The 16,172-nt window shown below is 39.2% G+C and overlaps 1 protein-coding gene across 1 annotated transcript in view; it reads left to right on the top strand.

Moving 5' to 3' along the window:
- Positions 1-16,172, top strand: part of LOC126412300 (modular serine protease-like) — a 263,406-nt gene that overhangs the window by 122,909 nt on the left and 124,325 nt on the right. Inside the window, exons 4-5 of the mRNA XM_050081821.1 lie at positions 10,758-10,904; positions 11,283-11,399. Coding sequence (XP_049937778.1) covers positions 10,758-10,904; positions 11,283-11,399 — 264 coding nt within the window. The remainder of the gene's footprint in view (positions 1-10,757; positions 10,905-11,282; positions 11,400-16,172) is intronic.

Genomic DNA, 16,172 nt, shown 5'->3' with positions numbered 1-16,172 from the left:
AGTTGTCCACCTGAGATTGGTATTGAGGTAATTTCATGTTGCGACGCCATCAACAAGATGACAACTGCCGACCACCCACAGACGGAGGACCTCTCAGAATGTTTCACTGAGACATTAAGAGAGATGCTCTGAATGTATGTTGATGCCAAACAGAGAGAGTGGAGTATAACACTGCCTGTCATTACATCTGCATATAACAGGAATGCTACAACAGAAAGCACAGGCCAGTGAGAGAGCCTGATTCTGGAAGTGGAATTTTACACCTGTGCAGGAAGTGGGTTGTGTGTCATTGTTGCCATTTTAGACTGTTGTACCAGGGAAAGCAAGAGAGAGGATGTTGTTTGGTGGCTGGTGCCCTCTTTCTACAACAGAACTACACACATGTATTAACAGGATTCTTCATTAATAAGAACAAGAAGTTACTTATCTTTAAGCAAGTTGTTGTGGTACATGCTCTTCTGTAATAGTCCACAGCCTCACTGCTGGTGAAGTACAAGTCCCACTATAAACACCACACTCTCACAGCCAGTGTCGTGAACTGACAAATGTCAAAAAGAATAGTGACTGAGATAGTAACTGAACTGACTGCAACTGTGACTGACACTGTCTGTGACTGGGCTGACTTTCTGTGACTCTATGGGCCCTCTGGTCCATGGCGACAATCTAAATACTTGTGGTCGAAAGGCTGTTGGCATCATGTTGCTTCCGAGTCTCTTTGGTCTCTCACTTGACAAACAGGCTAGATTCAGTGCCTATTATCGATCCTCTTGCAACCTCTTTGCCGACTAGTGTGCTGGCGACAGCTTATGCTGACACATTCCTCCTTCCCCCTCCCCTTCGAAATGCTGCTCTGTTGTTATGTAGGAAAAATGCAAACAACTACTGGGAGGGAAACAGGATGCTGGATGTAAAGATGAGCCAGGAGCCGTGATTGTGGACGACGACATACTCCTGACTGTACCATGCCACCTGGTTTGTGAGGCAACAGGAACATCCTCTGAAAAACTGTTGCCAGAGCGCATGTCCAGGCCTGAGGGGGTGTTCTGGGGCATTAGCAGCGTGTTATTTCCTAGTCTGTCTTTTCGCCTCTCTCCTGATATGCGCTCTTGATTCAGTGCGTATTATCAGTCTTCTTGCAACCTCTTTGCCAACCAGTGTGCTGGCGATGGCTTACACCACCACAGTGGGATAGTAGAAAAGTATTAAAATGCTGTTTCAGGTAATATATCCTTTGTCACTTGCTGGATGTCACTTAAGAGATCAAGAACTATTACCCTTCATGAAGAAGACAAAAGCATAGAGCCACTGTTAACATTCTTGGATGAAGTTCTGTTCTGTCTGTGTGCATAGATAATAAATATACTTTCAGTGCTAATTCATGTACTTAACTGACTTACCTACTTTTGATATGGAGTTGATTGTAGTCATGACATGACATGACATGACATGACATTATTACTAATATTAACATCAGTTGGTTCTACTTAGAAGTTCATCAACAGAGTAGGAGGAGTTGGCCACCAGTAAATAATTCAGGCTTCTGTGAAACTGAAGTTGATTAGTACTTAAACTCTTTACAGTTGCTGGTAACTTATTGAAAATGTCTGTTCCTGAATACTCCAACCATCCCCAGTAAACAGCAAAGCCTGACCCAATACCAGCCTACATAGCTATACAGGAACATCTTAACCATGTCTTCTTTTAAATCTTGACTAGCTTTTGTCATGACCCGAACTGAAGAATATTCTTACCAAAATCCGTCTCACTTTTCCCAAACTGGTGTTCCACTACCCTCAATGTCAAAGTATCATAAGTCACATCTTTGTGAAACATCTAGTTGTAAAATATAATCTCATGCACCCTTCCAACTCTAGTTATGTCCATCCCAGTCTGATGCCATAGCATGGTGGGGTCATACTATAACAACATGGGACAAAGGGTCAGATTTAGAAATGATACACAGGAATATAACTAAATTTGGAATGAGAAAATATTACATATGATGCCCTGATAGGTTAGGTACTTGATCCATACCTGCTCTTCACCTGAATACATTATTTAGCAAAGGCATTGGAGGACTTACTGAAAACTGTGATGTTTGTTGGTAAGTATACTGGTGGTATGTCCAAAAACAGCCAGCAGAACAGCATAAAAAGCCCACAACTGGTTAATAGCAAACAGCTTAACCCTTAATCTTACAAAACACTCATACTGTAAAACTCCAGAAAAATAATTGTTATTTGTAGGTAGCCAAGTATTGATCAATGAGCATACACCAAGTGAAACTTCATGTTTGAAATTCCTAAGCATCAAAATGTAGAACAGACTGAGGTGGTATTAACATGTGGATAAACTAACCAAAAATCAGTTCTGCCTATTTTGCATTTAGAAATCACTCTATTTGTTGAGCTGCAAGCAAGATCGCTAGCACACTTTCACTAAATACTATCCTCTTCCATAACCCTCTGGGGTGATACAGTTAAGGCTGGAAAATCCATAGAGGTATGCAGCAAGAATATTGTGTAAAGTTGAGATTCTTATAATTCCAACACATTTTCTCCCTAATGTCATTTGTTAATAGTAATAAGAGTGAATTTGGAATGAGCTGTGGAATTCAAAACCTCAGAACTAGAAATATACATACTTTCCATCCCTATCTAGTGTCCAGAATGGAGATTTATATTCTGTTTCAAAAATATTCAGCAGGTTGCTAGTAGAGATCAGAAATAGTGATCATGAATGTGATGTTTGGGTTGCATACACAAGTCAAGGCACTACTGTTACATCAGTGCTAATAGTTTTCCTTTGTTCCTGCTGTAGTTCAGGGAGTGTGAAGAGTCTCAGGACTGTAGTGCCATGGTTGATTCATATTCCGACTCGTTCTCTCTTACTGAAGAATGAAGCAGTGTAAGGCTACTTGTGACATGATGTTAGCACGGGAGATGAGTATACGATCTTGGTGCTGTAAAGTAGCACTGACAGAGTGAAATGACAAATTGTCAGGATCTGATGGACTACAAGCAGCTATATTTTGTGAGACTGTGGAGCATGTAAGGTGAAAATTATTTGATGCAAACTCTACAATTGCAAATGTATTCTATTAGAGGAGGAGTGATGTGTAGAATGAGTTTCACTCTATAGTCACTGCTTCAGATGAAAAATGTACAAATATTGTCAGTGCAAAGACAATGATTATTTTCTTGCTTATTCTACCTCTAGAATCAGAAAGCATATGTGCTGTGTGAAATGTAAACTGTATTTGTTTGGTCATGGCAACTTACATTTATAGACTAACAGTGAGTTATGTAGTTTATCATTCATTTCCAAAATTATTTAGTTGGATAGATAAAAAATCTACTCACCAAGCGGCAGCAGAACACACACATAAGACTGTTGTAATTGGCAAGTGGCTTCTTCTTCAGGCAGAAGGGTTGAAGGGGAAGGAAGAAGGGTGAAGGAAAAGGACTGGAGAGGTCTAGAAAAAGAGGTAGATTTTGGGGATGTCTCCCAGAACTGTGGGTCAGGGGAGATTTACCGTACTGGATGAGAAGGAGAGACTGAGTGTTGGGAACTTCATCGGACATGATTTAAAAATCTGAGAGCTTGAACGATATTAGAATTATATTAATACCTTCAGCTGCTAATGGGTGTTGATATATATCAACGGGGACAGGTGAAAATGTGTGCCCTGACCAGAACTTGAACCCGGGATCTCCTGCTTACATGGCAGACACTCTACCCATCTGAGCCACCGAGGGCACAGAGGATAGTGCGACTGCAGGGACTATCTCATGCGTGCCTCCTGCAAGACCCACATTCTCACCTTGTATATCCACACATTACATTCATAGTGTCACACCCCAACACACTCATTACACATGGAAGACATTCTTACCAGTTCCGAGTTCGGGCAATATATGTGCATCTGCACAGGAGGAGGAAGTCATGACACTACATGTCCTTGGTTCTCACCACCCACCTGGCCTTAATTTATGTTAATTTCTTCAGTTTCAGCTTTTCTTCACTGTAACTACTCTTTGCTTCACTCTGTTTTACTTTTCTACATCTTTCATTGTCTTTCCTGTCTGTTTTTCACCACCCCCTCCCACCTCTCTTATGTACAATATACTTAGCTTTTCAGGCTTATTAACTCATGCACGATGTTTTAGTAGTAATCTCTGTCTTGCATATTACCTTGTCTTTCACCTTCAAGCTCTCAGGTTTTCAAATCTCGTCTGATGCAATTCCCAACAATCAGTCTTTCCTTCTCATCCTGTACAATATGTCTCGCCTGACCTGCGGTTCTGGGTGACTTTCCCAAACTCTACCCCTTTTCCTAGACTTCTCCAGTACTCTTCTTTCACCCTTCTTCCTTCCCCTTCGACCATTCTGCCTGAAGAAGGAGCCAATGGCTCCAAAAGCTTTGCCAATCACAACAGTCTTCTATGTGTGTGCTCTGCTGCCGCCTTGGTGAGTAGTTTTTTATCAATCCAATTAAATAATTTTATGATTCATTTCTATAATGTATTTTAATAATTAATCACCATTTAGAGATTGCATTTTATTCTCATGTCATGTTTTCTGCTACGATCATTAAATATTTGATAACATCTCGTGTGTGTGTGTGTGTGTGTGTGTGTGTGTGTGTGTGTGTGTGTGTGTGTGTGTGTGTGTGTCAACATAAGTGTTAGACATCCACTGACTAGATATTTAATATTAAAATAATTTAAACTTCTTCAAAGACTGCTGTAAATGTATGTATCAACAAAAAAATATTCACTGCTAACCAGTCAGTCCTTCTACATCCACATCTACATACATACTCTGCAATCCACCATACGGTGCATGGCAGAGGGTAACTTATGTTGGTACATAATTTCCTTCTGTCACTTAGGCAGGTTGGACGTTTTGTGACATTTCAACTTTCTCTTGAGAATGGTCAAAGCCGAAATCATTGTTGTGTGGAAATACCTAAATGGTAATTGTTGTGGTCCACAATAGAAATGAACTGTGGTTTTTGTAATCTCTTTATTGGTAGACAACACACAACAGCACAAGGTGCAATAACATGAAACTGCCAGGTGGTGGTATAGTGTCAGTAATGCAAGAATGTCCAGATCTCCAAGGCTGCATGATGAGAAACAAATGTCAACATGGCATGGACTACAGTTGGGAGGCTCATGTCAGACTAGCTATAGACAAGTGTAAACATAATTGACATTGGTGGCACTAGTTTTGAGTCAGTGCACACAGCTGGTGTTGTAGACTCATGCTGGATGCTGACTGAGGAGCCTCTAGTGTCAATCCTGCATACGTGAGCGTTAGCTCAGTACAGTAGCATCTACAGAACGCTGCCTCAGCCAGAAAAATGTATGTTCCTGGAGCGAGGTGTATCCCGCTGGTGCCAGCTGATAACAAAAGTGAGACTGTGCCATAGGTTTAAGTGAAATGTGAGATTCAAAATTCTCTGCTTTTCCACACCAGAAGAAAAAAAATCAAGGAATTCAGTGCAGAGCACATCCAGTTGTGGATAAGGAACATTCTCTGAGGTGACGTTTACTGTGCCATTGATGGAGAATCCAAAAGATGTGGGTGTGTCCAGTGACAAAAGGTTCTCAGTATCAGCATTGCATATGGCTGAGAAAGTCGAGTCCTCTAAACTGATGGAGTGAGTTCTGGTGCCCCTAGTTGTAAATATGTTTGAAAATTGACAAGACTGGTGGTATTGATGTATAAATTGACTGTCCTGCCAACCAACTGCAACAAAACAACCACTTTATTGGAGCATCCTCCCTGGGTGATTGTTGTGTACAGGTAACATGTAACATTAACATCCATGAGACAAGAAAATCCCCCAGGACAAACACATGTGACAGGCTAATTGCACTACATGTGCCAGACAGGGACACAACAGAATGGGCAGTAATATCTGTCATGCTTCTGAAAACAGTCAAAGCAGGATGAGTAAGGCTGTCACAACCTGGGGCTGCATGAGGTACCCTGTTTCCATGGAGAGGGATGTGCGTTGTTGTTTGTGTACTGCCACAATGGAACCACTGCCTGTTGAATCGACCAAGTCTCAGAGTTCACTGTTCATCACAGCAGTATTCATCAAGGCATTTAACAGCCAGCCTACCTCTTGGAGACTTTGCAGGACTGTCTAAACACAAAACTGTGTCTAATTAAGGGTCATCAAACAGTTGAGCTTTTAACTGAAACTCTTCATAGGGTGCTGCGTGGATGATTCTGTCTCTGATCATGTCTTCTGTTTAAGATTCTTTCGTATTAGACATAAAAAACTTGCATCATCGACTTAGCCCTTTGAGTTCAGCCACCTAACCTTGGTAGGATTGACTCGGTTGCTTTTGATAATGGTAAAACTCAAGGTAAGCATAAACACACAAGAAGTCTTTGGTAGTGAGCACTTAACAAAGAACAAATTTCATCAAATGTCGGCTTATCAGGTTCCATCAGGGGGACAAGCTTACACAACAACCAATAAGTTCATGGTGGAATCCATGATAAGAATGTGGGTTTAGCAGAACCATCACCATTTACTTCAAAGGCCCTAAAATGCGTTCATAGCCTTTGTTTGTATGGGTACCAGTCTTATCACTTTTCCTTGTATCGTGGGAATGGCAGTTGATTGACGATCAGCTGCTGCAGTATGCTGGCCAGGAGGTCCTCCATACGCTTTTGGCTTCTCAATTTATGAGCAATCAGCTGTTGCATAACAGTGGCAAGAGATGGTTTGGCCATGGTGAACAGAAAGAAGTAAATGTCTGTGGCCATTCAGCACAAGAAGTCTGTAGTTTGAGGAAAGGCACTGTCTTAAAGCATCAGTCAAGCACTGAAATTCTCATGCAAGTTTACAGCATTCAAACAATGGAACAAACATAAGTTCAATCCACAGTTGCCAGTTGTGTTCTGGCACACAACATAAAGACATGCTGGTTTTTGTAATCTCTGTATTGGTAGACTGAAGCCCATGACAGCACGAGGTACAATTACGCGGTGAAAAAATGTCAGAAGGATAACAACATCCAAGTCTTGGGGGCTTCATGAAAGGTAAGTCAACAGCATGGTGTAAATTAAAGCTGGGAGGCTAACACTGGCCTAAATATAGACAAGTGTAGACCTCACTGATGTGGGTTGTGCTAGTGTCCATGGTCATGACCATCAATCGGTTGATCAACCTTTGGCAAAAATTGCCACACAGAACAACAAGCTGTTTCATTACTGGTCTGATTTGTATCTTTTTGCCCCCTCTCTCTTCAACACCAACTTCTCAGTATTGTATGGATTTGAATTATTCATCTACATCTACATGATCTCAGCAAGAAACCTAATGGTGTGTGGTGGAGGGTACTTCTTGTACTACTAACTGAGCTCTCCAACACTGTTCTGAACTGAGCTTGGGAAGAACGATTGGCATTAAGCCTCTGTATTGGCTGTAATCTCTCAAATTTTCTCATCATGGTCATTACAGGAGATGTATGTGGGGGGAGGAGTAATATGTTGTTTATACAACACACTCCCACACAACTTCAGTTTGGTTCCTGTCATCAGTATGTGAACTTGTAGTCACAGTTAAACAATGGAAAATCCAGGTTGGAATGTAACATTATTATGAAAAGGGTAGTTTCTACTCACTATATAGTGAAGATGCAGATTCACAGATAAGCTCAACAAGGCCTTTGTCAAAAATATGTGACACACACACACACACACACACACACACACACACACACACACACACACACACACGACCACAGTCTCTGGCAGCTGAAGCCAGACTATTTTGTGACAGTCTTTTTGTTGTGGCTGTGTGTAACTCAGCTTCCACTCGATAAGGATAAGGTGAGTAGCAACTATCCTTTTCCTAATATTATTCTAGTCACAATTACTTCTCCAAGATCTCTTTTGTCCTGCTCTGACTTTCAGAATTCTTGAGTGTCTGGCAGATTTGTGTCTTCATTATTCCATGAGATTTCAGTAAAGACTTGGTGCCATCTTCAGGTGGTCCTGATGACTTCTGCTCCCCTCTTTTCAATGTCCTGTATATTTTGGCCAGTATCACCTGCACCACTCCACTCCTGTTGCTACCTGTGCAGCTGTCATGGTGGATGGTGACGGTGGCAGCATTGGTGCTGCCTGACTACGAACTCTGCTCTTCAGCATCTGTGCTATCACTGTCAGGTGTTAATATCACTGTACAGGAATGCTTTTCCTTTCCTAAATTCAGTGCAGGGTTCCATACCTGAATCAATTGTAGGCTGCTATCTTTATTTATTAGACCATCTTGGACAATTATTTCAGTGACATCTAGAATTCTGCAGTCCAAAAAGGGAAAAGATTGCCTAATTATTTTGGTGTTGTTGTAGTCCTTACTATGGCTAGTTTTACTATGGTCAACCACGGCTTATTTCGTGTCCTGTCATTATTCAGTGTGGTTTCTACGTTCACGGCACCCCTATGCTGCATTACATTTTTTTCTTCTTTATAGAGAAAGCCAACACAAGTCAGTCTGTGGTAATTCTGAAAAGTCTACTTCATTGGCTGTTTCAAATGAACACAGTTCATTTGGCAAAGTGAATACTGGATGTTCAGGATTTATTTATCTCCAGCCAGCTTGGGTGGATGTAACACGGCCCACAGCTAGAAGTGGATGTACAAGCAGCATTTGAGATGGTGGCAGCCAGTCCAGACTCATCAGTAGATCACTGTTTAAAACTGAAGTTGTTGCAAATCACCCACTGGCAGTTAATGCCATAAAGTCCTCATTCACTGTCACACTCACATCAGCTGGTTTACGTGACAATGAGGACATGGAACAACACTCAGTACCTGAAGAGTGTAAAAGGTAACACATTTGTAATTTGCAGCTGGTTGAACCTGCAGAAGAATATGATGATCTCCCCACTGTTCTTCTAATTGAAGTGGATGATCACTGGAAAATTCTTGAAAACACTATGCCAATACACATCTCCCCAGCACTAGCTTTGCTGCCTTCAAAATTTGTCTGGATCCTTCGTAAAAACAATCCGAGGGTTTCTGTAAATCATGCTGTCATTAACCTAATCATTCTGCCGTTCAATTAATCATTTGACAACACAGTGTGAAGCTTGTCTGATTTATACGCAATAGAAATATGTGACAGTCAGGACTGACAAATGATTTTGAAGAGTTCAGTACTTCTTGAGAATTTTCATTATTCCTGTTCTATCAAGTATCAGAGCTGTTCTTCCAAGTAATATCTGTAATGCTGAAAAATGTCTTATCACTTTGCAGAGGCAGTGCTGCCTGTGAGAAACAGATGTCAAATTACATTTGAAATGTACATGTTGAACTGCAACCCCCCTCCACCCCTATCTAAAATTCAGTCAATTTTTGTTTACCCCATTGAATAGTGGTGAGAAAGTGACACGGAAGCACCAAGTAATGAGTCCCATTCAATGCATCTTTGCATGAGAATGGCTCTTCCTCACTTAATGATGTCTCTTATTACCCCGCTGTATTAATTATCCAGCATCGCCATAATGTTTTTGATGAAAGTATGTTTGAAACTAAGACTCGACCATAGGCCTCTACATCTTCCCCTAGTGCCTGCAGAGCTTCAGTGACATCTTCCAGATAATCAAAATGCATCTCGATAATTCATTTTCTATCTCTGTAACATACACACAAAATGTCTTTGGTTTGTTCTTAAGTAGCTGCAGCTAGTGATGCATAGTACCAAATTCTTTGTTTCCCCCTCCAGGTACCCTAAAAAATTAAAAATACATGTTTGTTGATAAATAACATGTTCAGGTCTGCATTGCTAGAGGGTTTGAACTGTTCCCATGCACATTGTCAATGAAAAGTGGCTCTAATTTGATCAGTGGCAGCTGAACACTTTAATTGCATGGCTGTGTAGAAATCCCAGAAGGTGTCCTTTTGGCTGTGGTATCTGAAAATCTTCCACAGCCTTCAGCATTGCCTGCTTCATAACGTATTCATAGTTCTCAAATGCTAAGATGTTGACTTCATATTCTGCCTCATCAAATTAGTCTTGGATAACATTTACCTTTCACCTTCAGCAGTCTCTTTCAATATTTTTGTTAGTAGTCATAACTGTAGCACTGCTAACAGGTGAAAGCACTTGTTGAGCCTTAATGTTAAACTTCTGCACTAGAGGTCAGCTGCACACTTACATAATTTAACAATTATTCTTCTACTCTTTACTCAGATATTACTCAGACAGCTGGTATACATGCAATAAAATAATAAATTACAATTATGAATGCAAGTAACTCAAGGTTGCAATCCTTAAAGAACTTGGCTGCGAGAGTGCATTGTTTTTCACACACGGTGAATTTCTGCCATTTATCTGGTGAAAACTGATTTGCAAGTCATCCTAAAATACTGCAGACATCCCAGAGATTCAGAAAGTTCCTGTCTCTGGCACTTTCCTGGGTTTCAGCAGCAGAAAATATCTGAGCACAATTAGAAAGTTATGACTTCATTTACACAGAACTTTCAGATTATGGAAGTAGCTTAGTGCCTTTAGTTACAAATGCCTGTCTGCCACTCAGCTCAATACCTCCTCCATGTGGCAAGTAGCAGTCAGGCCCACTTCATTCTTTTTATTCCATCCCAGATTTTCTGTTATTTGAAATACTTAGTGTGTAATTTTTGAGTGTGTCCATATAAATAAATGTAACTTAATTTACTGTGTTCGGGGTTTCCTTTTTATACTTAAATATTAATATTTATAGCTGCCCTGAATTCTCATTCCGATGCAGTTATGGTGGATGCATTGATGAATTTAAAAAATGTGATGGGCAACAGGACTGTGCAGATAATTCAGATGAACTCTTATTGGAATGTCCAAACATCCCAAAGCCAACAAATGGGACATGTCTGTAAGTATGGTGTATGTTTCTGTTCATAAACAAGATTCATATTTTTGTAAAGCTATATCCCTTCATAGGTTGATAATTGGAAAAATCTAACAAACAAATAAAAATCTATTCATATTTCAAGTTTTTGTTTCTCTACTTCAATTGCAACTGCATTACCTGTGAAGGAGTATCAAAGCAATAATGGAATGGCACACAGAGGTGTGTGACATAATGCCAAAGAAATGATAAATACGCCATGGCTACAGTGTGATAGCCATGGATAGAAGTGTTATGATAGCTAAACATTTGAATTTCCTGTGTTTTGCGTAATATGAATTTGTAATACATTTTGTACTTCTGTAAATTACATAATATCTTAGTTCCTTTGTACATCACCAGGAAAAGACAATTTCACTGTAACTCTGGTGAATGTATTGATGACGCTTCTCGCTGTGACGGCACTAAGGACTGCAAGGATGGATCTGATGAGACATTGATTCAGTGTTCAGCCATAAGGTAAGATCTTGGTAAAATAACAATTCCCTAGTTGTTCAGCTCCAGAACATTCTGAAACAGAATTCTGATAATATTTTGAGACCACTTAACTAGATAAATTTTCTCAGTTATATGTAAGTCACACAGTATTCTGTACGTGACCCCAGAATTCAGTTATTTCTTTCTTTTAATTTTTTGGTAGGTATTGTCACTACTGCATACACACTTCAATGTGGTCATTTTATGTAGGGGTATTTTGCATTATGGTTGTGTATGATACTGGTAAAATAGATGCAAACTATAATGTTTGATACTGCCTGTCTCAGCAAGAAATTGCATCGTTTTCTTTTCTTATTTTGAAATGGGTGAAAAAGTTATACTCAAACCCAGCAGATGGATCAGGACTGACTCCCAAGACACCAAAATGAGTTAGCAATTACTTTCATCGTGTGGCAGTTCTGCTTTTGCAGAAGCACAAATCATGGGTGAAAACTGCCTACATTGGAAAAGGGAGGCAGTGCTCTTTGCCCCATGCCTTTTCTCACCTCCTGTGCCCTCCAACTTCTCACTTGTTTACACTCGTGGACAACTGTCATGTTAAAGTGCCCACACTAAACCACGGTAATTGTCGTCATCGGTGGTGGTGGTGGTGGTGGTGGTGGTGGTGGTGGTGGTGGTGAAATTAATTTCTGCTTCTTGATGTGCACTTTTGCTATATGTATTTGTAATGTTTCAACATTCTTTCACCTTGTCTCCTATATTAACAAGTAATCATCGCAAAAACATTTCTTCTACATTTAAAAAAAATTAAAAATCTTAATTGAAATTAACATTTTAAAACCTTTTTGTATTATATAAGGGGGAGTCAAAAGAAAATTACAGATGGAAAAAAAGTAAGTAAACTGTCTATTATTTCAAAAGCAATCACCAGTACTGTTAAAACATTTATCCCACTGTGAGACAAGATGGTTAATGCCTTTGTGAAATAAGGTTTACAGTTTCCTACAGAACCATATTATGAGACTGTACATATGTAATCTTGGAATATTGTACATGGTGATGCAACACTAATTAGTTGTGATCACGATACATCATTTACTCCTGCTGTGTTTTATAGCATTGGCAATGCGTATTTTATTGGTATGAGACTATTGATTACTATCCATGTCTGGAGACCTTGTGATGAAGCAAGCTGGAATATTTTTACTTCCCCTCTTGTTTTGCCAGCTGCCTCCTTAAAATTCATTTTTTTTTATTTCTAACTAATTACCATTAACATATATGAATATAATTTGCATTTTCATAAAAGAGAAAGGTTGGCCCTCAGTTTTATAGAATATAGCACCAGATCTAATTTTGTGCTTATTTTTGTGTATGTCATCTATTTTCTAATTTATTTTGGCTATTCCTAGTTAGCATCTTCTGTTATAAGGTGAAGTCAGTAATTGTTTCATAACTTAAATTCTATTGTTGACTTATAAACAAATATAAATTCTGAACTAATTATAAACATTTGGAGGAACAACTAATAGTATTCATGAAGGATCTACTTGGCTCTATTCAAAAAGATGTTAGCAAAGCCACCCCTTAATTAATTCCAAAGTAATTAACATTTTTGTAGAAAGTATTGTTTGTGTAATGATATCTGTTAACTTCATCATTTAAACAAATAACTTGGCTTAACTCTTGTAGTAGAAGAAACTGTTAAAAAGATGCAATATTTTTATGTATTCAGTTAATTTAATAAATTAAGTTTTAATTGTAATTTCTGTAAATTAAACATCGAACAATGTATAGTTTCAGTACCTATTATTGTGAGGATATATAAGGACCCGATTTTTAGTCCAAAGACAGTCAGTCCACGGCCGAGTTTCAGACGAGGAACCTGTATTGGTTAGAACAACAACAATGCATCAAATTAACTGTGAAATAAGTGAAACACTATTAGGCCGTGTGTTAAAACAATGACAGTGTCTATTCAATATGTACTGTATCATTCTACAATAACTGTGAACTGTGTGGTTAGGCTTTCACTGCTCGTAGATGTTCAACAGTAAACTATTGTACCAGTATGCAGATGTTTGCCTGAAAACTATTAATGAGGCTCATTGAAAGTTAACCAATAGTGCACTGGCCATATAATTGTGTAATATTGGGGGCTTGTGAACAGTGAAAGTAAAGAACTGTCAAACACAACTGTGCACCTGTCAGCTACATCATTTACAGTAGTCAGTACAGCACTTCCACCCCCTATTTTTTTCAGCCAGTATCACATCGCAGTACGTCGACACCGAGGACAATCAACAAAGAAATAAAGCAGGCAACATCACAACCTACAATTTTTTTGCCATGTCATTTACTACCATTTATTCTGAAAACCTTTCAAAAAAACACTCTAGTATCAAAACCTATGAAAATGTAATTATATCTTGATATATTAAATGTATAATTATTATCCATAATGGGAAATCCATCTGAGTTGTGCTCTTTGAACTGACAATGTAAATGTATATTCGTATCATGCTTACACTTCAGCTAGTAGTAGTAGTAGTAGTAGTAGTAGTAGTAATACTAGTACTAGTACTAGTAGCGGTTGTGTTTGTGGTGGTTGTAAACAGTGGTGGAGTGAAGCCATAATGTAACATCATCTTTGATGTATCATTGTGGGATGTATTGTCAGTGTTTAATGAAGTGTAAATGAAGTGTCTTGTGGTTTTTTTAAAAAGTGAAGAATACACAGATGAATAACTTAAACTGGTGTTTAATTTTAGAGAAGTTGTATTTAATACATGTTTACATAATTTTCAGAGCACAGATAATATGCGTTATTGACAACACTGCTAAAGGAAGGAGCTGCACTGCAATACAGACTGCAAGAAGAAGATTAACATTAAACACTTAAGATACCTAGGAAACCTATCAGAAAGCCCATATCCCAATTAATTTTCAGGACAATGCGCAAAATACACAACAGAAATGGTAGCATCGAACAAAAAGCTGAATATTGTTTTAACTATTCAGTGGTCACAAAAATAATTCCAGATTCCTTGCCCTGCAATCAACTTTAATCAATTCTATATCTGGAAATTTCCAACAGAATTGTATCTGAACTTTTTTCATCAGCTATTTAACCATGTTTCAATTACAGATGGGATGGGAAAATGGTAGAACCTGTTTGTCTGAAGCAAATCAGTGGCCACAAATGTATACGGTGTACTCAAAACAGTGCCTATATGTTGTCTGTTATTCAGAGTACACTGCAGAACTTTCACTGGGAAATCCTTACACATAATCCACACAGTTCTGATTTCTCCCAATGTGATGTCTTTCGTCAGTGCTCCAAAAGAATGCGAGGGCTATCCACAAAGTACATTACGTTTTGGAATTAAAAATAAATAAAGTATTGGAATTTTCTTTATCATATACAGATGAAAGCCACACTTAAATACTACTTTTCTACATAGTTGCCATTTAAATTAAGGCACTTATCGTAGCGATGGATGAGGTTGGAAACTCCTTCGTTGTAAAATTCGGCCGCCTGCGCCTTCAACCACGTGGTTACCTCTTCTTGAAGCTGTGCATTGTCATCAAAACGCTGCATAGCCAACCAGTTCTTTATTACTGGGAATAAGTGGAAGTCGCTTGGTGCCAGGTCAGGACTGTACGGCGGATGAGGAAACAACTCCCACTTAAAAGATTCGAGAACTTCACGAGTGGCATTTGCCGTGTGGGCCCGGATGTTGTCGTGAATCAGCAAGATCTTTGAGCCCAACTTTCCCCTGCGCTTGTTTTGTATTGCTCTTCTGAGATTGTGCAGAGTTTGGCAATACCTTTGAGAGTTTATTGTAGTGCCTCTGTCCAGGAAATCCACAAAAATCACACTTTTTCTGTTCCAAAAGAGGTAACCACATGGTTGAAGGCACAGGCAGCTGAATTTTACGACGAAGGAATTTCCAAGCTCGTCCATCACTACAATAAGTGCCTTAATTTAAATGGCAACTATGTAGAAAAGTAGTATTTAAGTGTGGCTTTCATCTGTATATAATTAAAAAAAATTCCAATACTTTATTTATTTTTAATTCCAAAATGTAATGTACTTTGTGGATAGCCCTCGTATGGACGTTAGTGGCCATTGATTCTCTTTGGACAAACAGGGTGACACCTGCATACAATCATGGTTCTGTAAGCAGCCACAGACATATTCCCATGAAGGCTCCGACTGTCATGTCTCACAGTGGAATTAATGTACTAACAGTTACGGTGATAACTTGTCAAGTAATATACAGTTCACTTACTATTTTTCCATCTGTCTGATTTTCATTTTACTGCCTCTCTTAATATGATTACAGCTACCAAATGCCCTACTATGGTCAGTACAGTTATTATATCCACAAGTAGCCAGATGTAAGCACATATCAGAACCCAGGGCGAAGCCACAAGGTGGAAGTGCCATCTATGGAAGACAACATGACACCAAGTCAAGCTAAATATGGCTGACTGACAGTGGACAAGACAGAGACTGTGACAAGCCCAAAGCAATCTATGCAGCAAGATATGAAACAGAAATATTTGTCACAGTGATGTAAACAGGCCAAGAGCAAAGAGAAAGAGAATCAAAATCATGATCAGAGAGAACCACCAAATGCCAGGCGAGGTTGTTATCAAATAGTTTATAGTACTGTGATGATAGTAGCTGAGAATGAGACATGAGTACAGAACTGACTGACAGTTCACTGGGCAGCCCTGTTTATTTCAACCATCAGTAACGCTGCTGGCCATCTTATTCATGTGGCG

This window comes from Schistocerca serialis, chromosome 7 (assembly GCF_023864345.2).
Source record: "Schistocerca serialis cubense isolate TAMUIC-IGC-003099 chromosome 7, iqSchSeri2.2, whole genome shotgun sequence".
NCBI classification, from domain to species: domain Eukaryota; kingdom Metazoa; phylum Arthropoda; class Insecta; order Orthoptera; family Acrididae; genus Schistocerca; species Schistocerca serialis.
This window is presented reverse-complemented; position numbering and strand designations above follow the sequence as displayed.